At 45.0% G+C, this 24,859-nt stretch overlaps 1 protein-coding gene across 4 annotated transcripts in view; it reads right to left on the bottom strand.

Annotated features, from left to right (window-relative positions):
* CTSE (cathepsin E) overlaps positions 1-24,859 on the bottom strand; it is a 293,438-nt gene that overhangs the window by 82,226 nt on the left and 186,353 nt on the right. For 3 of the 4 annotated variants that reach the window (XM_040337621.1, XM_040337620.1, XM_040337623.1), the window contains 2 exons: positions 16,909-17,027; positions 5,432-5,631 (listed from right to left, as the gene is read on the bottom strand). In XM_040337621.1, the coding sequence (XP_040193555.1) occupies positions 5,432-5,631; positions 16,909-17,027 (319 nt within the window). The remainder of the gene's footprint in view (positions 1-5,431; positions 5,632-16,908; positions 17,028-24,859) is intronic. The other variant, XM_040337622.1, reaches the window with a different exon arrangement.

Here is a 24,859-nt window from a genome sequence, read left to right as displayed (position 1 = left end):
GAATGCACTAGATATACAGTAACTGAATCTTATGTTATACAGCAGAGAATGCTGATACAAGGAATATCCAATTGCCTCAGAGGATCAAGATATAGACAGTGCAGAACGGAAAAATGTGTTTAGTTGCGTATCTATTCATTATGTTACTAATTAGTTTAGTTTCAGAAGGCCAAATTCTCAAAAAACCTGCCTAACTTAAATTTCAGCAGTTAAGTTACACTGACTTAAAATTTCTACCTAAGTGCCCGATCGTCAAAGCACTTACCTAGAAATTTCAGGCCGTGTAACTTAAGTGCCACCGTCGTAAGGCGGTCCTCCTCTCCTGGGGGCGTTTAAAATTTAAATGAGGCGCGCTCCCGCGCCGGCCGTACTGCGCATGCGTGTGACGTAATTTTCCCGACGTGCAGCGCGCGAACGTAATTAACGCCGGGCGGCTTTGAGAATTTCGACGGGACACTAAAGTTGCGACGGGTGAAAAAAAAAAGACGCGCCGGGAAAACAAATAATTATAAAAAAAAAATGACAGGGTGGCTCAGCATGCATTCCTGAGAGGGAGAACTCCATGCCAATTTTCAAAGAAAAAACCGGCATGGGTTCCCCCCCCCAGGATCATACCAGGCCCTTAGGTCTGGTATGGGTTGTAAGGAGACCCCCCCACGCCGAAAAATTGACGTAGGGGATCCCCCTACAATCCATACCAGACCCGTATCCAAAGCACGCTACCCGGCCGGCCAGGAAGGGAGTGGGGACGAGCAAGCGCCCCCCCCTCCTGAGCCGTGCCAGGCCGCATGCCCTCAACATGGGGGGGTTGGGTGCTCTGGGGCAGGGGGGCGCACTGCGGGCCCCCCCACCCCAGAGCACCCTGTCCCCATGTTGATGAGGACAGGACCTCTTCCCGACAACCCTTGCCATTGGTTGTCGGGGTCTGCGGGCGGGGGCTTATCGGAATCTGGGAGTCCCCTTTAATAAGGGGGCCCCCAGATACTGGCCCCCCACCCTAAGTGAATGGATATGGGGTACATCGTACCCCTATCCATTCACCTGGAGGCAAAAAGTAAAAGTTAGTAAACACACAACACAAGGCTTTTTAAAATAATTTATTATTCTGCTCCGGATGCCCCCCCTGTCTTCTTTATTAGCTCTATTTCCAGGGGGGGCTTCTTCTTCCGCTCTCCGGGGGTCTTCCACTCTCCGGGGGTCTTCTTCCACTCTCCGGGGGGGGTTTCTTCTTCCGCTCTCCGGGGGGGGGCTTCTCCGCTCTCCGGGGGGCTTCTTCCATCTTCTCCCCTCTTCCGCTGTTGACTCGGCGAACCCCGGTTCTTCTCCAGCTGTCCGGTGCCTTCTTCTTCAGCGCTGGCTGCCTGCTATGTTTGTGTGTTAGCTCAATTAGTAACAAGCAGCCGGCGCGGTCTTCTGTGACGTCAGGGTCTCCTGTTCTTCTCCCCTCTTCCGATGTTGACTCGTCGCATCTTGTCGCTGTAATGATGGAAGCGCGCCTTGCATCCCATTTATATAGGCATCACCGTCCCATCATGCTCCGGTAGGTACCCACGTGGTGGGTGCCTACCCACGTGCACCCACCACGTGGGTACCTGCCGGAGCAGGAGCAGGCCTGGTATGCTCCTGGGGGGGAACCCATGCCGGTTTTGAATTTTAAAATTGCCGTGGAGTTCTCCCTCGGGAATGCATACCAAATGCCGTCGCTGGAATGGGCCTTTACAATGTGTGACTAACTTTCCACATTATAAAACCAGCCCTAGTTTTGCGCAGGCAAATTCGGAATTTAGGCAGAAATCACAGTGATGAAATGCTTTGAAAATCTGCTTAAGTCCTCATTTGCATACGCAAAGCTGCATTTCAATGAGAAATGCCCCCAGTGGCGGATGCGGTACTGCATCCTAAAATCTGACCGTGTAAGTGTCTTACACATGTCAGATTTTCTGCTTAACTTTGGAAAAAGCCTTTTGAGAATCGTTTCCAAAGTTAGGCACAGGGATACGCAGGCTGAACAGCAGTTAAGTCTGCGTATCTCTTTTGAGAATCAGGCCCAGAATTCGTAAAATGTTTTGTTTTCATAAAATTTAGTTTCATTTACAAATTTTTTAATTAACTCCAAATTTTTAGAACAATTCAAATTCTGATCGATTGAAAAATGATTGACTAATTTAAATTCTGTGTGAAGAATAGCTGGTTGTTAAGCAGCGGACTGGAAAGCTGGCTGCCGCATCCTTAACAACCGATGAGTCATCAGCTGTCAGCTTACTTCCCCACTGACAGCTGAAATGTAAACAAAACAATGCCGGCAATAGAAAATTCAGGAAAAAAACATAGCGCCCCCCCCCAAAAATCCATACCAGACCCTTATCCGAGCATGCAGCCCGGAAGGTCATGAAGGGGGGGACGAGCAAGCGCCCCCCCCTCCTGAGCCATACCAGGCCACATGCCCTCAACATGGGGGGTGCTTTGTGACAGAAGGGAGCTTCCCCCCACCCCAAAGCACCTTGTCCCCATGTTGATGGGGAGGAAGGGCCTCTCCCTGACAACCCTGGGCAGTGGTTGTGGGTGTTTGCAGGCAGGGGGCTAATCAGAATCTGGAAGCCCCCTTTCGCAAGAGCACCCAGATCCCACCCCCCATGTAAATGAGTATGGGGTACAAGTACCCCTACCCATTTACCAAAAATTTGCAAAAAGTGAATTCATCTCCTGCTGCCCACCACACTGCTAAACTCGAAAAAAGAAAAGCACTGGCCTTGAATGCTCCATACAGTCTGCCTGCTCCTCCGTCTGACAATTCTTATATAGGTAAGGAGCGGGGCTACCTGATGACCCCGCCCCCTTGTGACATCATTGACCCAGCATTCCCCATGACATTATCAGATGATTCCGTCCCTTAGCTATTTAAGAAATATCAAACGGAGGAGCAGCAGTCTGCGGGAAGCGCTCCACTAGGCCGAAAGTTTTTTCTTTTTTTTGGGTTCAGCGATGCGATGCGGCGTGAAATGAATCCACATAGAGGGGACACTCGTCCCCACCCTTTCCTGACCTGCCGGGCTGCATGGTCGGATAAGGGTCTGGTATGGATTTTGGGGGGCCCCGCGCCATTTTTTTTCTAGAATTTTGATTGGTATCCCCTTAAATCCCTCCCCAATCCATACCAGGCCCTTCCTGTCTGGTATGGATTTTTTTTCGAAATTTTCTACTGCTGGTATTGTTTTGTTTACATTTCAGTTGTCAGTGGGGAAGCCAGTTATTAGGGACACGGCGGCTGGCTTCCCTCTGTTTTGACTGTGGGTATGTGTGTTCTGTAGATTTACAGTTAACTTGTTTGTTTATATGTTTTCCTGGTGGTTGAACTAGATGGACTTTTTTTAACCCAACTATGTAACCAGGTAAGAATGGGGAAAACAAAAGAATAATGAAAACTAATACAATCACCACATCAAGACTGGTAAGCAGTAAAAAAAATGAATTTGTAAGCACTCTGACATTAAAGGGACCAGAGTGTTTTGACACCATTGTTTCTGTATATGAACAATCTTCAATAAATCTTCTGTATCTTTGGAAACACTGCATGAACTCATAATTAAGATTTTACAACAAGGATAAAATGTGCGATTGTACAAAATTAAAAGATATGTACACAAATGCTAGAAGTCCAGTTAATTAAAGTGAGAGGGGGTGTGCCTGCTAAGCTAACAAAGCTAATAGGTGGGCTGGAAGACCTTGGTTATGAAGAATGACTACAGTCGCTTAAGAGGGTATATAATCACAATATACAACTCTTTAAATGGTGACTAGCATTGGGAGGAACTATTTAAAGGTGTTGTAAAGGAAAAAAAAGTTTTGCCTAAAATTAATGTCTGGGCAGTGGTTGTGGGTGTCTGCAGGCAGGGGGCTAATCAGAATCTGGAAGCCCCCTTTCACAAGAGCACCCAGATCCCACCCCCCATATAAATGAGTATGGGGTACAAGTACCCCTACCCATACGCTACGCCGCTGTAACTTACTTTGAGTTGGTTTGAATCCTCAACGAATCCACGCCATAAGTTACGGTGGCGTAGTGTATCTCTCGCGGCGTAAGGGCGTGGAACTCAAATTTGGCAGGTAGGGGGCGTGTTTCATTTAAATGAAGCGCGTCCCCGCGCCGAACGAACTGCGCATGAGCCATCCGTAAAAACTCCCAGGGTGCATTGCTCCAAATGTCGTCGCAAGGACTTCATTGGTTTCGACGTGAACGTAAATGGCGTCCAGCCCCATTCACGGACGACTTGCGCAAACAACGTAAAATTTTCAAAATTATACGCGGGAATGACGCCCATACTTAACATTGAGTGCGCCACCATATAGCAGCTTTAACTATACGCCGGAAAAAGTCGAACGGAAACGACGTAAAAAAATGGGACGGCCGGTCGTACGTTTGTGGATGGTCGGAAATAGCTCATTTGCATACTCGATGCGGATTACGACGAGAACTCCACCTAGCGGACGCCGAAAAATTGCATCTTAGATCCGACGGCGTACGAAGACGTGCGCCTGTCGGATCTAGCCGAGATGCCGTCGTATCTTGTTTTGAGGATTCAAAATAAAGATATGATGCGGGAATTTTGAAATTACCCCTGGCGTTTCAGTAGATACGCCGGCATAATTTCTTTGTAGATCTACCCCATAGGGGTTAATGCATATGCTCTGAGGATTGGTTATAGAGGGCTGAGTGCTGAGGGTTAAAACACCTATGCTTGCAAATTGGTGATCTGAGGTGTGCTGGGGACTGGGAGCAAAGGGGTTAACACACATGCTCTGTAAACTGTCTCCAGAGGGGTTAATGTGTATGCACGGAAGACAGGACACTGAGGGGTTAACACGAACACTTGAACCGAAAATGTTAAATATGTTTTTTGCAAAGACTGTGTCATGAATGCTAGGAACATGTGGAAGTGACAGACAGGGACAAAAAAAATGTTGTAAGCGCCAGGAGTTTTGTTGGTGGGGCATTTTTAAACCAGTGACTGTGACCACTACTGGACTGGGGCCGTAGAAATTTTTGGATGGGTGTATTGAATAAATATAAGGGGTTAACTGCATGCACAGGCACTGTTTTATACATATATACTACTAGGAAATAATTTAAGGAATTTTTCCAGTTTAACAAGCAAGCCCACCTCTTCTAGTATTTATGCTTGTTAACTTAAAAAATCTAAATTTAAAAGTATTGTGCGATATTATAATGAACATAGCTTAGTAAATTAATGCCATGCTGTGTTCCACAATTTAGACTAGATAATGCTATGCAATAAACCTAAAGATAGTAGTACTGAGCCACTAACAACAATAACAAATTATAAAATGTATGTAAAAATTATACAGGATTATCTACTTTCATCTTTAGGGGATAGATATTACGGCTGTGATACTGTATAATGCATTTAAATACCTGTTCATGTAGACTCCAAATAAAGGTAATTCCACTAACTTTTGTGCAATCATATTGTCAAACACTGGAATGCAGTTATCAACAGCCAGATTGGGGTATGCCAATCCCAAAATTCCATCAAAATTTGAATCTTCGAAAGTGCTTCCTGGCTCTGATACACTTTCTGCAAATGTCTGACTCTGTACAGTTATACCTTGAACCTATAAGAAACAAATAGAGAAACATATGTTGCAGGTGAAGTAGAAACATTTTTAACCAGTAAGGATGTTGCTGGTATCATGGCACTAGCTTTCCTAGCTTAAATAGCCATTCATGGACATATATCTTTTCAGATCTGACAAGTGATGAGATGATGGAAAAGTGTTTAGATATTTACCATCATTTTTCTTTCCTGGCCTCCACTCATGTCAGCATACCCATAAATTCAGCTCTGCCCCCTGGACCCTTCAAGACACTCCTTTCCTAGCATATTAAAAATGAACCCTAAATGTTCCCATCTGGCTCACGATAGAATACCTAGGGAGGATTGTATGATGACCTGAGTAGAAGCCAGGAAAGAAAAATTACAGTAACTATCAAAAAATGTTCTGTATTCCTGGCCTCCTCTTGTCAGTATACTCACAGGATTAAAGAAAAAGTCCAACCTGAGCTTGTTTGGCTGGGCTTCTCCTATGGGTCACAGGAGTGCCATTAATTTTGCACTCCTGTGATGTCACTGGAATCAGTCCAGGCACTGCTTCATCTTGACAATAAAGTCTGGATCTGCCAGGTGCCTGGACTGATGCCTGTCTCAGCCTCTCAGTGACCCGCTGAGAGACTGAGATGACAGCTACCCACCCTTCCACAGCTCAGCGCTCCAGTGAGCATGGAGGAACAGAGAGGAGAGCTGCTGATTGACAGTCAGCATCTCTCCTCTCTGGGATCTGTGGGAATCGAGCCATCTGTGATGTTCGATCGCTCGGTTCTCAGTGTAGAGACACACCGAGGGACAATCGATCGCAGACAATGAAACTAGGAGCCTTCACTTCGGAAGCATGCTCAATTACATGCGGAGTCCCTCAAGGATCACCCCTGTCGCCTGTGCTCTTCAACATCTACCTCCGCCCACTCCTCAAAATCATCAGCAAACAGGACCTGCTCTATCACTCCTATGCTGATGACACTCAACTCTACCTTTGCATCACCGGAAAAAAAGACCAATACCACGCACTAGAAAATTGCCTCTTATTGATCGATAATTGGATGACGGAGAGCTCCCTAAAACTTAATGGATAGAAAACGGAACTTCTCATTCTCCACACAAATCAAAAGAAAAACTCCAGGACTACATGCACACCACCCACCATCCTTGGCCAAACCATCACCCCAAGCACCAAAGTCAAAAGCTTCTGAGTCATTTTTGGTTTCAATGGTGTTTATTAAAGAGTTTTCAAGTTTACAAAACTATGCGCTACATTCACAAAATTCGTTTGACAATATGACATTAACTCTGCAGAAACTAAATATTGCGGCCCAATTGGCTAAAATAGATAACATAAGGCGTAACCTCAGGGACAGGCCCGGCAATGAACAAACTTAGCAGGTTCAAATATGTGTCCTCTGGGGATTAATGTCACCCGGGACAAACGCCATATCCGCAGGGGCCTCTCCGACACTAGGGGTCTCCCCCACCTAAATGGGTAGGGGAGGGGAGCCCTTCCCCCAGGCCGAGCAGACCCCAAGCCCGTCGGTCAAGGCCAACATCAAACCATTTTAATGATACTTACTAGCATAAAGAGTAAGAAAAGGGATAGATGAGCAGGCAAGAAACAAAGATAAGATATGAAGAGGATGATAGAATATCTGAGAGAGAGAGAGGGAGGGAGGGGTGGGGGGGGTCTCGGTCCTGCACCCGTAAGACTGGTTAGGGATATTCTAAGGAGTGATCCTGTTAGGGTTATTGGTGAGGTACGAAATCCACGGGTCCCACACTTTATTAAAGGATTCCATCTTGTCTTGCGACAGTGCTGATAACCGTTCATTTAGCATCAACCAGGTAAGTTTACGTTTGAACTGGTCAAATGGGAGAGCTGCAGTCTTCCAGTTCCTAGCTATTGTTATCCTTGCAGAAATAAATATGAAGGAAATAAGTTGCCTAGTGGATTTTGAGACATCCATAACTCTGGCCCCCAGTAATGCCTGTTTTTCCGTTTTCCTCAAATTGACCTGCGTAAGCGAGTAAAGAAAGTTATGGATCCTAATCCAGAACCGTTTAACCTTTGAGCACGTCCACCAAATATGATGGGCAGTGCCTCTCTGGCCACATCCCCTAAAGCACAGGGGTGATGCACCTGATACGAAAGTAGCCAGCCTAGTAGGCACTACCATCTGAGGAGGACTTTATAGTTTGCCTCTATTATGGAGGTGTTGATGAGAGATCGAGAGGCCATTGTGGCAATGGAGTGCCATTCTGCTAGGTCCAGGTCTATCTGCAGATCCGTTTCCCATTGGGTCATATAGGCTAGCTTTCTCGTATCTCCCATCAACAGCATGTAAACCGAAGATATATGACCTTTCATCCGATCACACTGCCTACATAACTGTTCCATAGGTGTGAGCGATTGTAAGTCACTCCTATGGGCCAAGGTCTGTACATAGTGTGCAATCTGAGTATATCTATAACTCTCTCTGAGAGGCATACCATATTTATCCTTCATTACCTGTGCTGACAACATTCCCTTACAGTCATAAAAATCGGCTATATGCAGCAGACCCTTGTTGGTCCACCACTCAAATGCAAGGGGAACAAGACCCGGGACAAATGTTCTATTCTCCAACAGTGGAGCCAAGGGAGAATGGGGCGATTTTAGGTGTTGGGTGCGGGGAAACCCTGTCTCAAATGTCCATCGAGAAGGACAGAGAAGGGCACAATATTAGTGGCCTCTCTTTAGGCGTAAGCCATAGTATGTGGGACACAGGCCTGGGGCGACAGGAGTATGCCTTCATAGTCATCCAAATAGCTGGGGCCTTCTGCGAGTGGAATCTGGCAAGTTGTGCCAGTTGTGCAGCGTAGTAATATTTCTGCAAGTCGGGTAGACCTAGTCCACCTCTGCATTTTGGTGTATATAAAGTGCTCCTATTAACCCTGGGTCTCTTGTTCCCCCACATATACTTTAGCAGTGTCCTTTGAAAATTTTTAAGATCAGAGTGGTTCAATGCTACCGGTAGTGTACGAAACAGGTATAATAGCCTAGGTAGTACATTCATTTTAACAGAGTGGAGTCTGCCGAACCACGATGGAGGGTGTATCTGCCACTTAGCCATGTCCTCAGTCAACCTTCTAAAAAGAGCTGGGTAGTTGGCCTTATACAATGTCCCATAAGATGAGGTCATGTGGACTCCTAAATAAGGAAGGGCTACCGGTTCCCAACCAAAGCTGAAGGACTGTTCCAGCGCTGTCCGAGTACGTTCGGGCAGCGATAGATTCAGAGCCCTGGACTTGCTATGGTTAATTTTCAACCCTGAGATCACTGAGAACGGCTGTAAGATGCCGAAGAGGTTGGGCAGGGAAGTAATCGGTGCAGTCATTGTCATAAGCAGGTCATCAGCAAAAAGTAAACATTTATGCTCATAACCCCCGCAAACAATCCCCTTGACGCTAGTGGCTCTATTGCAAGAGCAAATAATAGCGGAGACAGTGGGCACCCCTGCCTAGTTCCCCTTCTAATCGCAAAGGGTTGAGAGGAATATCCCCTAATCATCAGAATAGCGTTCGGAACATCATATAGCGCCCTCAGTAGGCCCAAAAAGCGCTGACCAAAACCATAACGAGTCAAGACGTCAAACAAAAAGTCCCAGGAGACAGAATCGAACGCCTTCTGGATATCCAATGAGAGCAACATCCCCCCCTCACCCCACCGCCGTCCCAGTTAGATTGGACCACCGATATTAGATCGATCAGACTACGTGTCTGATCTGAAGCTTGTCTGTTGGGCACAAAGCCCGCCTAAATGGGATGTATGTATCGCGAAAGGAAGGTATTCAGTCTCTGCGCTAAGATTTTTGTTAGTATCTTAAGATCCACATTAATTAATGAAATCGGACGGTAGTTGGCGCAGTTGCCATGGTCCTTTCCCGGTTTTGGGATCACGTTAATATAAGCTGTATTTTCATTGTCAGGGAGCTTATTATTCTGTCTCAGGGCATTATAATATGAGCAAAGGTAAGGGGTAAGCACCTCCTGGTATTTCCTGTAATAAAACCCCGGAAAGCCGTCAGGTCCCGGGGCCTTATTGGGGTGCAGTGACTTTATCGCCCAGCCGACTTCAGATTCAGTGACCGCCTCGTCCATCAGATCAGCGTGGTCTTGGGATAATTTGGGCAGTTGAATGTCCCTAAAGAAGTCTTCAATTTTGGAGTCAGGTCCAGTCGGTTTACTGTATAGCCTGGCATAGTATTTATAGAATTCCCTCACTATCCTATCAGGATTCTGGGTGAATGCACCCGTCGACAGACGTAATTTGGGTAACGCTGGTGAGTATGGCCGAGGAATTAATTTTCTAGCCAGCAGAGTAGTCGGTTTATCCCCCATAGTATAAAATTTGTGTTTAGACCAGCTTATATATTTCTCAGCACTCGTGGTTAAACTAAGGTTTAATGCAAGTCTGGCTTCGTCTATTGCTTGTCTCAGATCTATCTTGGGGTGACTGGCTTGTCTGTCCATTAATTCTTCTAAAGTGGTCTCCAAACGCTTAATTTCCTAACCCCGAACTTGTTTCCCCTGGCTGCTGTTTGTATCAACTTGCCACGAACAGTAGCCTTATGCGCTGCCCACAATATCGCTGGTGATTCAACTGAAGATTTATTAGTTTCAAAGTAGCTTTTAATTTCCTGCTCTATTTCTGCGCATATTACGGGGTCCTTTAGTAAACTGACATTGAGTGTCCAGGGTGAAGGCTGAGCCTTAGACCAGAGGCCAGTGATGGACATTTTGATCGGCGAATGATCCGACCAGGGGGTATTTAGAATCTTAACTGTCAGTATGTAGGGGAGTAGAGAAGTGCGTGTTAAGAGGTGATCTATCCTAGAGTAGGTACGGTGAGCTTGAGAGTAATACGTGTAATCTGTAACCATTGGATTGACCTCCCGCCATGTATCTATCAACCCCTGCGCATGGAGTAGGCGGGCCACTTTACCACTGCAGGTCGGCGGTCTTTTAAGCGTCGGCCTGGAAGGGTTAGATTTATCCATGATGCTGTCTAGAGAGATGTTGCTGTCTCCCCCCAGTATCACCTGTCCTTGCGCTTTAGGTAGCAATATCTGAAACATCTTACTGAAGAATTCTGTCTGACCGGTATTTGGGGCATAGTATGAAATAAAGGAGACTTCCTGGTCGTGAAGGCGACCCACGGTCATGATATACCTGCCCCCCTTATCTTTAACGATTGTGATGGGTGTGAACGGAATCCGCTTAGAAAAGCAGACAGCCACTCCACCCTTCTTTTCAGCACCTCCTGCCAAGTAAAAATGCAGGTACCTAGCGCTGAGATAGCGGGGTGCAGAAGTCTTTTAAATGGGTCTCCTGCAGTAGAAGTACATCAGCCTTTTGTCTGTAATAAAACTGGAAGGCTTTTGTCCTTTTGACTGGGGAGTTAAACCTGTGGACATTGTGGCTCAAGATAGTGTAATCAGTGGAATGAGATGTAGTCATCGTGGTAGGGCAGAGCACTCTTACCTTGTACAGTCTGTGAGACGATCACGTCCATCGAGACAGGCTCCGATTTCCTCCAGACCTCATGGACCAGGTACGTAGACCAGGGTGGAGGACCGAGACCAGTGGGAAGGGAGGGGGAAAAGGTAAGAAAAAGATAAATTATTGAGAAGAAGGAAGATAGAGTAAGAGAAACATTATTAAGCCTAAGGCTCAACAAACAAACCCTAAGGTCAGTAGTAACCAGAACAATTAAGGCACTGGGGACTACCCCAACCGGTATCAAGATCCGGTCAATAGAACGCGAGGGTACCATCCTCAAAGGAGGGTGTGTAGTCTCGCAGGCGGGTGGTATGGGTAACCACCCCGACCAAAACATCTAAGTAGCTCATATAGTTCGACTAACTGGAGCTTAGAATAACAATAAAAAATTAAGGTATATAAAAAAAATAAAAAAATAAAATCTGACGAAAGGTGAAGAAAAAACAAAGTACTTGGCACATGTTGAAGAAGAGCTGAATAAGCCAGTACTCCACTATTGAATTACACGGGGGAATCAGCAGGGTCTGAACAGGTCAGGTGTTCCGGCGGGATCCACTAGCTCGGGAGCGGTTGGCCTCTTGCCAGAGCGGTGAGATAGGGCGATGACGGCCATCTGGATGCTGGGGGGACAGGGCCGGTGAATCACGAACGATGATCCCCAGGTTGAGTAGAAGATCTTCTCCCGCTTGGAATGTGGTGAACGAGTGAGACCTCCCTTTGAAAGTGAAAGAAAGTCTGAATGGGAAAGACCAGCGATACTTAATCTGCTTGTCCACAAGCTGTTGCAGCAGGGGGCGCAAACTTCTGCGTTTTTGCACAGTTGAGGGTGCAAGGTTGGTAAACAGCTGAATAGGTGATCCGTAAAGCTTCAGATCCCGTCGATTCCTGGCTGCTATCATCAGTCTTTCCTTGATGCGATAGTAATGTGGTTTTACAATCACGTCACCTGGGAGACCATCAGACCTAGGGGCCGCCAGTGCGCGATGAATACGGTCAATTTCCATCTGGTGCGGACTTATATCTGGTATCAATTCACGCATGATGTCCCTCATGGCGCTTTCCAAATCAGTATGAGTTTCAGGCAGGCCACGCAGAAGCACATTGTATCTCCTTGAACGGTTCTCCAAGTCTTCTATTTTTGTGTAGGCCTCCTCCAACCGTTCCTGAAGATCTGTAATCATATTGGCATTCTGATTGACTTTTTTAATGGTGTGATCAATTTTAGTCTCTATCAGGTCAAAGCGTTCCCCAAGGCCATGGATGTCCTTCTTAAGATCAGTCTGAGTCATTTTTGACTCAGACATGACTATGGACGCACAAATAGGATCAGTAGTCAACGGATCTCACCATGTTCTCCGCCTTCTGCATAGACTCACCCTTTCAAAAGGACTTACAAATAGTTGCATGTTGTGGCGGCAGTAAACGCACACAGAGTCTGATGGCAGGTGAAAAGGGACCTGTATTAATGCAGAATCCAGTAATTCACAACAAACCTGCCAGAAGGCACTTGATTGGGAACACTCACGGCATATAACAGCAATGTGTAGAAGAACAGGTCTCAGATTTGTCCACAGTATCTGTCTTGAGGGACGGAATGTGGCCGAGCCCAAATGGGGAGGTCTCCAGAAAGATGGCAAGTCCCTATCCTTTTCCTAATTATCTGGAACCTCTTCATGCCGCAAACTGCTGTCCCTGTCAGACAGGTGACCGGTCCATACACTACCCACATGTGAAATGCGCACCAAGCCTGGAAGCCAGGGCTTTAAATAGGCTATGTCTGAACCAAGATGGCTGCTAGAGTCACATAGGCAGCAGCATCCAATCTGATAGCCTCCCCAGTAAACTGTAAACTATAGAAAAATATTCATCTTGACTTCCTGTCTCCTACCTGGTAATAGAGCCCGATATGCAGAGGAAGGCCTCTTTTAAACCTCTGACTCGAGTACTTCTGATAGAGCAGACAGAAGGCTCGGGAGTGCAGAATGGCACAAGTGCCTGGCAGGATTGTTAAAGAAGGAGCTGGTTGGGAACTTCCAAATGATACTGTGGAGAATCTCCAACTAGGAAGATGACCAGGAACAGCATCGATCCTGGGTGTTTGCCTCATTTAAATAGTCCATTTGACACCAAGAGCTGCCACAGCATGCGCACACGTGCGTCTTCGCACAACCATTCACATACATGTGCATGCGCCGTGTAGCTTTCTTCATAGATAATGTGAAGAACAGGCATTCTTCTGCAGCTGCCATCTTGGTTGCAGACTTGTCCTTCCTGACACTTCTCCTCCCCCTGCAATGTTGCTGTGGTTGAGTGCCACCTGCAGTGGAGAAAATAGACTGCACCTGCCTACATGCCTTTAGTAAACTGAGCAAGGTCAACCTTTATCCTTGAAAAAGGTATTGTAACGGGAGGGCACGTGGAACCCAGAATCTCTTGGAAAGTATGAGAAACCCTTGCTTCAGCTCCCCATGCACCTCTTATGTCTAAATCACCCTATGTCCATTAGGGGCATAGGGTGACTGACAGTGGCGGCTGGTGCTCTATTTTTTTGGGGGGGCGCAAACAAAACCCCCGGCAACCCCCCCCCCCCCCCGCCACTCGCAGACAATGGGACCTGCAGACAGACAGAGAGACAGATAGATAGATAGACAGACAGATAATAAAACAAATAGATAGATAGATAGATAGATAGATAGATAGATAGATAGATAGATAGATAATTAGATAGATAAATAGATAATTAGGCAGATAGCTATAGATAGATAGATAGATAGATAGATAGAGGGAGGGGGAGGGAGCGAGAGATAGAGCTATATATAATTAGATAGATAATTAGATAGACAGATAGATAGATAGAGAGACATAGCTAGATAGAGCTATAGATAATTAAACAGATAGATAGATGGAGGGAGGGGGAGAGAGATAGAGCTATATATAATTAGATAGATAGATAATTAGACAGACATATAGATATAGATAATTAGATAGATAGATAGATAGATAGATAGATAGATAGATAGATAGATAGATAGATAGATAGATAGATAATCAGACAGACAGATATAGATAGATAATTAGATAGAGAGCGATAGATAGATAGATAGATAGATAGATAGATAGATAGATAGATAGATAGATAGATAGATAGATAGATAGATAGATAGATAGATAGATAGATAGACAATTAAACAGATAGAGAGAGACAGAGGGAGAGCGATAGATAGATAGATAGATAGATAGATAGATAGATAGATAGATAGATAGATAGATAGATAGATAGATAATTAAACAGACAGATAGATATAGATAGACAGACAGATAATTAGATAGATAAATAGATAGATAATTAGACAGAGGTAGCTAATAGATAGATAGATAGATAGATAGATAGATAGATAGATAGAGACATAGATAGATAGAGACATAGATAGATAGAGACATAGATAGATAGAGACATAGATAGATAGAGACATATATAGATAGAGACATAGATAGATAGAGACATAGATAGATAGAGACATAGATAGATAGAGAGAGAGAGAGAGAGAGAGAGAGAGATAGATCTATAGAGAGAGAGAGAGATAGATCTATAGAGAGAGAGAGATAGATAGAGCTATAGATAGATAGATAGAGACATAGATAGATAGATAGAGACATAGATAGATAGAGACATAGAGCTATAGATAGAGAGATAGATAGATAGAGAGAGATAGATAGATAGATCTATAGATCGAGAGATAGATAGATAGAGCTATAGATAGAGCTATAGATAGATAGATAGATAGATAGAGAGATAGAGAGATAGATAGATAGATAGATAGATAGATAGATAGATAGATAGATAGATAGATAGAGCTATAGATAGAGAGATATGGCTATAGATAGATAGAGAGATAGATAGATAATTAAACAGATAGACAGACAGACAGACAGACAGAGAGAGAGAGAGAGAGAGAGAGAGAGCGGGGGACAGTCAGATAGATTAGATAGGCAGACAGAGATAAGAGATTTGTAAAGCACAGCTGCAGGACGCAGGCACTCTAAGCCCTCACACACAGACAGGAGATGTGAAGCACGGCACCCTCCCCCCTCCCTCCTGTCCTCTCTCAGTCCGATCACAGTACAGGCTGAGCATACAGCATAAGGTGCTGGAGATGATGGGGTGGACAGGGACACTGGACAGGACAGACAATGAGACAAATAAAGTGTTTTTAATAAAGTTTCTTACCTTAGAGTCCTCCTGGAGTCAAAAGCGAAAGTAACACTGCCCTGGGGAAAGCACCGCCCATTTCCTTCTGCAGTGAGGAAGCAGCAGGACCCAATTAGAGAGGAGAGTGGAGACACTGGAGAGTGATTGGCTCATGGCGCACAGCACATAGCCACAGAGCTTAAAAAAAAACTGCAAATGAAGCGTCTTGCCTGCTGCATTGGCATGACGCTTCAATGATGCTATAGCAGTGCACTGAGTCTTTGACCGGCGCTCACCCTGAACATGCACCGTCTTAAAGGACCTTTTTTTTTTCTTAAAGGGCCCAAAAAAAAATTTTTTTTTTCATTTTTTTTTTTTTTTTTTTTTTACTGGCTTTGGGGAGAGGGGGGGCGGCGCCCATGCGCCCCCTATGGACGGGCCGCCACTGGTGACTGAGAAAATATATATTGGACTACTTCAAATGGTACAGTAATATTCATTAACAATATCTCTCAAGAAATATGAAGATGCTATCCTCTGAGTGCTGTGAGGTCTATGCACAGGAAGTAACTCCTAATATGGGCATTCCAGGATACATGTAAAGACTGACTGATTAGGAGGTGCTGATGTCGTCATCTCCAGCCACCTGTCTGCCTGTTGTAATGTAAATGAGTCCAGGCTAACTTCTATGGTTCTTTTACTTGTGGCTTGTGCTAATTGACCCTGTATTGTATGAAGGAGTCCTGTGATAATGTGTATTGTAGTTTAGGCAACAGCCAGGCTAGGAAACTCAGAGGTCATGTCTCTTTTGGCTGCGTAAAGCGGGGGTTCCGCGGAAAACTTTTTCTTTTTTTTCAGCATTCACTGGGGTATAACAATGCAAAGGTATACTCACTACTTTGGTCGCTGCACATATCCGCTATACGTTTTCTCTGCAAAGAAGGATTTATAAAATCCGTCCGAGGGACTTTCCATTTTGCTTGCGGGCATTGTGAAGCCCACAAGCAATCACTTCCTGGAAGCGGTGAATGCTGATCTCCCAGCATTCACCGCTCATTCTCGCGCCTGCGCACTGTTTACAGTGTTTTGGTGCCTAATGGCAATATTTACAGGCATGCCAGTTTATAAAATGGCGCAATTAGAGACGCCGGCGTCCCGTGACCGTCACATTGTGCTCCTAGAAAAACATAAAAAAAAAGTATTTTTCATCATATGCTTATTTGAACTGTTCAGGTTTGTGGCAGATTTGCTTTAAGAAGGTAAACTATTACAGTTCACAATACAGTGATTGGCATTTGTTTTCTTTTTTTTTTTTTCACTAGTTCTTTTCAACATTAGAGGTTATTTTGTGGACATTTCAAGAAACAGTAGAATGTAATACTGACACATAGGTTGGACTTGTGTCTCTTTTCAACCTCACCTACTATGTAACTGTGTAAATAGTGTATCCAGAATTTTCAAAGAACTGGTCAGGATTTTTTCTAAACTGTAATGGGTATTTCTCAAGGAATATGTCACTTTTTGTTTCTCACAGTATTCGTTATGGATTACACTTACAGTAACTTGATCGATTCCTAGTATGCCTGTTAAGTTGCCAGTCCCATACTGAATAAAGAAAGCTTCACCATTGGAAACATAGGTGGTAGATTCACTTGGTCGGTACCTGTTGTGTTTCGCTGCATAAAACAGAAAAACAGTTACTAGTTGCAGTATTAATATTATATGAATGTTAATTAGAGCCCAACAAACATATCTTTCTAGATGCCTCTCTCGTATTTTCATGTACAGAAATAAACACAGACTAAAAAGTTGCTCATTGTCAGGAACTACAGTTGAACCTCGGATTACGAGCATAATCTGTTCCAGGAGAATGCTCGTAATCCAAAGAACTCGCATATCAAAGCAAGTTTCTCCAATAAAGTATGTGGAAAGAAAACATTTTTTTTCCGCATTGACTTCAATGAGATAGAATACCGCATGCGGCCAGAGGTGGGGGGGCACTAGAGAGCCTCGGAAACGGGCAGAAAGGCCCGAGCACACATCGGCTGACCTCTGCAAACGTCGGAAAGGCTTAGAAACTGAGTATTTCCGTGTCTTTCTGAGCATTGCTGATCATCTGCGACTGTCGCTGTTCGGCTCTGCTCAGCACTGGAACCCCTGCATCTCGGGCCAAATGCAGTACTGCAGGCCCTATTATGTTGAATTTGGCTCGTCTTGTGAGTCAACACTTGCAAACCGAGTCAGAATTTAAAAAGAAAGATGATTGCAAATCAAAACGCTCGTTAACCACGTTACTCTTAAACCAAGGTTCCACTGTACAGTATAACTAGAAAACAAGTACAGCTTTCTTCATCCATCCATCATTGTATCCACTCTAATTTCAATATTTTCAATATATTCTTTGTGGAATAAAAATAATATTAATAACAATACTGCTTATTATTATAAATAATAATAATAATAATAATAATAATAATAATAATAATAATAATAATAATAATACTGCTTGATAATCAGTTTCCAATCAGTACTGGAAAAATAGTAGCTGGACTCTGCAGAGATTGGGGATATTAGAGATTTTGGGCCAGATTCACGTAGCTCAGCGGATCTATAGATCCGCTCGATCTATGTGAATTAAGATCCGCTCCCGCAAGTTTAGGAGGCAAGTGGCTAATTCACAAACCACTTACCTCCAAACTTGCAACGGCGGATCCTAAATTCCCCAGCGGAATTCAAATTCCGCGGCTAGGGGAGTGTCATATTTAAATCAGGCGCGTTCCCGCGCCGATTTAAATGCGCATGCGTCGTCCGTGGAATTTCCCGGCGTGCATTGCTCCCACTGACGTCACTAGGACGTCAGTGGTTGCGACGTGAGCGGGACTTGCGACGCGCGTGTTCGTGAATCGGCGTACGCAAACGACGTAGGAAAATTCAAATTCGACGCGGGAACGCCGGCTATACTTAACATTGGCTGCGCCTGATAAAAGAAGGGGTAAGTATACGACGGAAAACCGCTACGGAAACGACGTAAGAACACTGCGACGGGTCCGCGTACGTTCGTGAATTTGCGTATCTCGCTGATTTACATATTATTTATCGTAAATCAGCGGGAACGCCCCCGGCGCCATTTTTACATTTAAAAAAAGATCCGACAGTGTAACACAGTGTAACACTGTCGGATCTAGCCCTATCTATGCGTAACTGATTCTATGAATCAGGCGCATAGATAGGACCAGTTTACGTCAGAGATACGATGGTGTATCTGTAGATACACCGTCGTATCTCTTTGTGAATCTGGCCCATTAGGTTTGAGGGAATTGTGAGCTAATGAAGACATATACTGGAGATAGAAAATATTAGGAATGACAGAAGCATGTTTTCAGGCAGATATAGACTGTATAGACTGGAAGCTCTACCGAGCAGGGCCCTCTGATCCTTCCTGTATTGAATTGTATTGTAACTGTACTGTCTTCCCTGATGTTGTAAAGCGCTGCGCAAACTGTTGGCGCTATATAAATGCTGTATAATAATAATAATAATAATAATAATAATAATAAAAATAATATAATCATGGAAGTTGGAAGCATATATTGGAGGTGAGATAGGATCAAGCAGGAAGACCCTGGATACATGGAGTGGACTGCACTTGCCTACGGACTTTGGGCCCTGGCTTTTGAGAGGGCTCTATTCTTTGAGAAGTGTGCGCCAGGGGGACCATTGGAATGGTTTTGCTTCAGATTTGGGTCCATGTCTCCACAGGGCTGGTTCAATGACTCTCTTACATTAATGAAACAAGAACGCAGAAGAGCCGAAGGAGCCTGGAGAAGGGATTCAACAACGGAAAACCACACAAACTATAAATTACTCACCACAAAATACCACAAACCTATCTTCATAGCAAAAAAAGAACACTTCTCCAAAACTATCTCAAAAGCCTTAAACCGCCCCCGTGAACTCTCAAACTAGTCCCTCAGACAATGAACCCCACCTGTTTAGAGCCTCCAGCAAATGAAACACAAGAATTCTGCAATGAGCTATCTATTATTATTATTATTTTCATTGACAAAATCACAAACATTCGTGAAATAATTCAGCAGAACATAGCAAGCCAGAGCAAGAAGACAAAAACCATACAAATATTCTACAATCACCGAGATTTACTCTGGTTCCAATCACTATCGACACCACCAAAATTATCATCAGAAGCCTCCGAGACAGCACATCGCCAAACGACATTATTCCCACAAAACTTTTAAAAGAATGTACCGACATCTTGGCACCCATCATAGCACTAGTGATAATGAAGTGCTAGATAAATATCAATTACAATTATGAAACACCAACTGAGTAAAAAAAATGATGGGGCAGATCCACGTACCTTTGCGCCGGGCGCAGCATATCTAAGATACACTACGCCGCCGTAACTTTATTCTTTTTTTGGAATCCTCAAAGAATTAATGCCGTAAGTTACGGCAGTGTAGTGTATCTTTGGCGGCGTAATGGCGCGGAATTCAAGTGGATGTAATGGGGCGTGTTTTATGTTAATACGTCGTGACCTGACGTAAACAACGTTTTTTTTTAACTGCGCATGCGCCGCCCTTGGGGGGTAACCCAGTGCGCATGCTCGAAATTAACCTGGAATAAGCCAATGCTCACAACGGTGACGTCATTCTATGCAAATCCCTATTCGCGAACGACTTGCGCAAACGACGTAGAAAATTCAAAATTGTACGCGGGAACGCCAGCCATACTTAACATTGAGTACGCTTCATAACAGCAGCTTTAACTATACGCCGGAAAAAGCCGAACACAAATGACGTAAAAAAAATGCGCCGGCCGGACGTACGTTCGTGGATCGCCGTAACTAGCTAATTTGCATACTCAAACGCGGAATTCGACGGAAACACCACCTAACGGCCGCTGAAAATTTTCAGCTTAGATCCGACGGCGTACTAAGACGTACACCTGCCGGATCTAGCCGAAATGCCGTTGTATCTTGTTTTGCGGATACAAAACAAAGATACGACGCGCAAAATTTGAAATTACGCGGCGTATCAATAGATACGCCGGCGTAATATCTTTGTGGAACTGCCCCTATATCTGTAAATAGGTCTGTGAGACATCAATAGGATAACAACAAGGGGTTAATTCCTAAATTAGGTAGAAGCAGTCCGTGTGAACAAACCAAAGAAAAACCCGTAGGAATACCATTAACAAAGCGTCAAAGGTAAAAAAAATTGAAAATAATAAAAATTAATGCAGAGTGTACATATAAACTTAAATTTCCCCAGTGTTCAACAAATCCAATAGTCCAGAAAAAAGTGCTGACAGGATAGTGCCTCCACCAAACAATAACACTGCCGCTTACCAGATGGACGTGATCTCTAATTATAAGAGATCAATATGTGCATATGGTTGATATCCCAGCCTGGGGTCTCTATCGGTAGCAAAAATCCCTCAGTGTAGTTCAATTTTGCATAGAAGAGGTCTCAAACAACGTAGCAATCCAGGATGCACCATGTAAAAAAAAGGAAGGGACTAGCGTAGCGTAAAACCCTTAAAAATGTAATAAGTAACATAAAAATGCACACTTACATTGAAGAAGTGAGACAAGGCATATAAAATACAATCGAGCCAGCCGGCTCTTTAATTCAGCAGCCCATATCTTCCGGGACTGGCGCACAACGTGGTGACATATAAACATATGTAAATTGCAAAAAGATCTAATATGGGTCATTCATTAAGACCCATACAGATATAAAGTAGTTATTTGCATAGCACTATAACCTGTCAGTATCATATGCAAACATAAATATATCGATACACAAGGGATCTCACATGAGCATCCAATGGGAATTGGCCAAAAAAAAAAATGTAATATCAATTATGAGAAAATCACAATATTCAACATGATCCTCATATATTAGACACATGGGAAAAATTACATATGAACTTCATTTGAACCCAAATGGCATGTGTGAATGCCAAAACACACACATACACATCTATTTTGAAAGCTCATCCAGTATACAAAAACTCTCTCAAAGTTTAATGAATACTCGGCCACTTGGGACTCACACCGAGTTTACAACATGTTGATGACCTATATAAGCCAACACAAATCTAAAAAATCTGGAAGAGAAAGACTCTCTGAGCATTAGATGCCAGGAGGTCTAGCCGAATCCCCAAAAGTAAAAAATAAATAGGAAATAAAATGAAAAATAAACACATATATCAAACCAGGAACAAACATTGTTATTAAACAATTCAAAGTAGAAAAAATAGAAAATATTGTCTCTAAGAATTGTCAATAAAGCAATTGACGGCTACATCAATATTCAGACCGAAAGGTGTGTAGCATTTAAGCTTATGCACCCACGCCATTTCTAATTTAGAAATACTTTTAACAAGGGAACTCACCTCCAATGGGGGCTATACTTATCTATGCCTAAAAACACTGTGTTGGTGGGATCCTTATTATGTACTGCAAGATAGTATTTTGATACGGAGTGCTTTGTGAAGCCTGTCCTTATGTTGTTTATATGCTCATTTAAATGCACTTGCAGTGGGCACTTGGTCCTGCTCAAGTACTGAAGGCCACATAGACATTGGAGCATATAAACCACTCCCACTGTGGAACAGGTAATGAAAGGCTCGATGGTGTAATTCTTTGGCCCCGTACACACGAGAGGATCGATCCGCTGAAATTGATCCGCGGACCGGTTTCAGCGGATAGATCCCCTGGTGTGTACAATCCAGCGGATATTTTTCCGCTGATTTTTTCCCCCGGGGATGGATTTCCAGCGGATCAAGATCTCTTAACATGCTAAGAAATCGATCCGCTGGAATCCATTCCAACGGATTGATCCGCTGGTCTGTACAGACTCACCGGATCAATCCGTCCGAATCCATCCCCCGCATGCGTCGTAATGATTCGACGCATGCGTGGAAGTCCTTATATGACAGCGTCGCGCACGTCGCCGCGTCATCATCGTGGCAACGATGAATTCCGCGGGATTTTGATCTCATGGTTAGTACAACCATGAGATCAAAATCCGCCAGAGGATAAATCCTCTCGTGTGTACTAGGCCTTTGAGGTACAACTAGAACTAAAACTAGAAGTTCTTCTAGTCCTGCATCCATTTAACCACTTGTCCACCGCCCGCCGTCAAATGACGGCGGGCAGAGGACTCCATTGTTCTGACAGGACGTCATTTGACGTCCTGTCATTTAAATAGGGAATGCGCGCGATCGCGTGCACGCATCCCTGTGCTGTCAGTGGCGGCGTGTCACCGAGACACCGCTCGTCACCGGCAGGGGTGAACAGCGGCGCGGATGCATTGTTAACCACGTGATCAGCCGTGATGAAGTCACGGCTGATCACAACATAGCAACATCCATTGTGTACGGCGCGCGCAATCGCGAGTGCGCCGCGAGTGCCCGTCGGTGGCAGCGTGTTCCCGGGAACACTGCTCGTCACCGACAATGGTACACAGCCATTGGTCAGGGCTGTGTACCACGTGATCAGCTGTGATCCATTCACAGCCTGATCACCAAGTGTAAACACAAAACTGTAACACTGTTGCCAGCTCTATTCTCCTCACACATCGTTTCCAGTGTGAGGAGAGAAGAGCTACAATCAGTGAGTTACAGTTCTGTGTTTCTGTAGTGTCTGCATAAACACCACACCTGTCCCTTCCCCCCCCCCCCCCCAATTGTCACCAGTCACCCAACAGTCACCCATAAAGTGCACCTGTCACAAAGAGACTGCCATCAGCGGTGCAACCATCAACCATCAGTGACCTGCCCTGTCACCCGTCACCCATCAGTGACCTGCCCTGTCACCCGTCACCCATCAGTGACCTGCCCTGTCACCCATCAGTGACCCGTCCTGTCACCCGTCACCCATCAGTGACCCGTCCTGTCACCCGTCACCCATCAGTGACCTGTCCTGTCACCCGTCACCCATCAGTGACCTGTCCTGTCACCCGTCACCCATCAGTGACCTGCCCTGTCACCCATCTGTGACCATCAGCGGTGCACCTATCACCCATCACCCGTCACCCATCAGTGACCATCAGCGGTGCACCCATCAGTGATCATCACCCGTCACCCATCAGTGACCATCCCTGTCACCCATCTGTGACCATCGCCGTCACCGTCTGTGGCCTGTCACCCATCAGTGACCATCGCCTGTCACCCATCTGTGACCATCACCCGTCACCGTCCGTGGCCTGTCACCCATCAGTGACTATCGTCTGTCACCCATCAGTGACCATCTCCCATCACACCATCACCCATCAGTGAACATCACCTGCCACCCATCAGTGACCGTCACCTGCCACCCATCTGTCACCCATCGTATACAGCTACCCGCCAAAATGTCCAAAAGATTGTATACTGGTGAGCAGGCGTTCCAGATCCTCTCAATGACCGATGAGAGCACCGGGGAGCTCTCATCAGATTCCATTTCTGATTCCGAATCAAATTCGTCATTTGAACCGATTGAATACAGCAACGATTCAGATGAAGAATGGGTCCCCCCTAAAAGGGCACGGCCCTCTGAAAACCAGGCAGCCGCCAGCAACCAGGAATATATTCCTAGGCCCAGTACCAGCTCTGCCACCAGCAATAGGCCCAGTACCAGCTCTGCCACCAGCAATAGGCCCAGTACCAGCTCTGCCACCAGCAAAAGGCCCAGTACCAGCGCTGCCGCCAGCAATAGGCCCAGTACCAGCGCTGCCGCCAGCAATAGGCCCAGTACCAGCGCTGCCGCCAGCAATAGGCCCCGGGAACAAAGGTCCAGTACCAGCAATGCCGCCAGCAAAACCCCTCACGAACAAATGCCCAGGCCCAGTACCAGTGCTGCCATATCACATCTAAGTACCAGCACAAGAAATTCAACCCCCCCCAACTACTGGAGTGTCACGTCCCCCCAGGAGCCAGGGCCACTACATTTATGCCAGATGTTCTTGCCAATCCAACATGGCTGCCTTCCGGATCTGGATCAACAATTATTCCCCCTTTCACAGCACAGCCAGGTGTGCAGGCCAACACCCAAAATTTTTTAGAAATTGATTTCCTTCATCTTTTTTTGCCCGACACTTTTCTGCAGTTCATTGTCGATCAGACAAATTTGTATGCCCAGCAGTTTATTGCCAACAACCCCCAATCTTCTTATGCCCGTCCATTTGAGTGGAGAGATGTAAATTTGGAGGAGTTCAAATTGTTTATTGGCCTCACCATAAACATGGGGCTTAACAAAAAAATTCAAGGACATTCCTATTGGTCCACCAAACCCATCTACCACCAGCCCATGTAATCTGCCACAATGCCCAGGTCCCGATACGAGATGATTATGAGATTCTTTCATATCAATGACAATACCCTGTGCCCTCCCCGTAATCATCCAGATTCCGATAAATTGTATAAGATTCGCCCCCTGATAAATATCCTTTCCCATCAATTTGCAGAACTCTATGTCCCCGAGAAACACATATGTGTGGAT

The sequence above is a fragment of the Rana temporaria genome, chromosome 2, assembly GCF_905171775.1.
Source record: "Rana temporaria chromosome 2, aRanTem1.1, whole genome shotgun sequence".
Lineage (NCBI taxonomy): Eukaryota > Metazoa > Chordata > Amphibia > Anura > Ranidae > Rana > Rana temporaria.
This window is presented reverse-complemented; position numbering and strand designations above follow the sequence as displayed.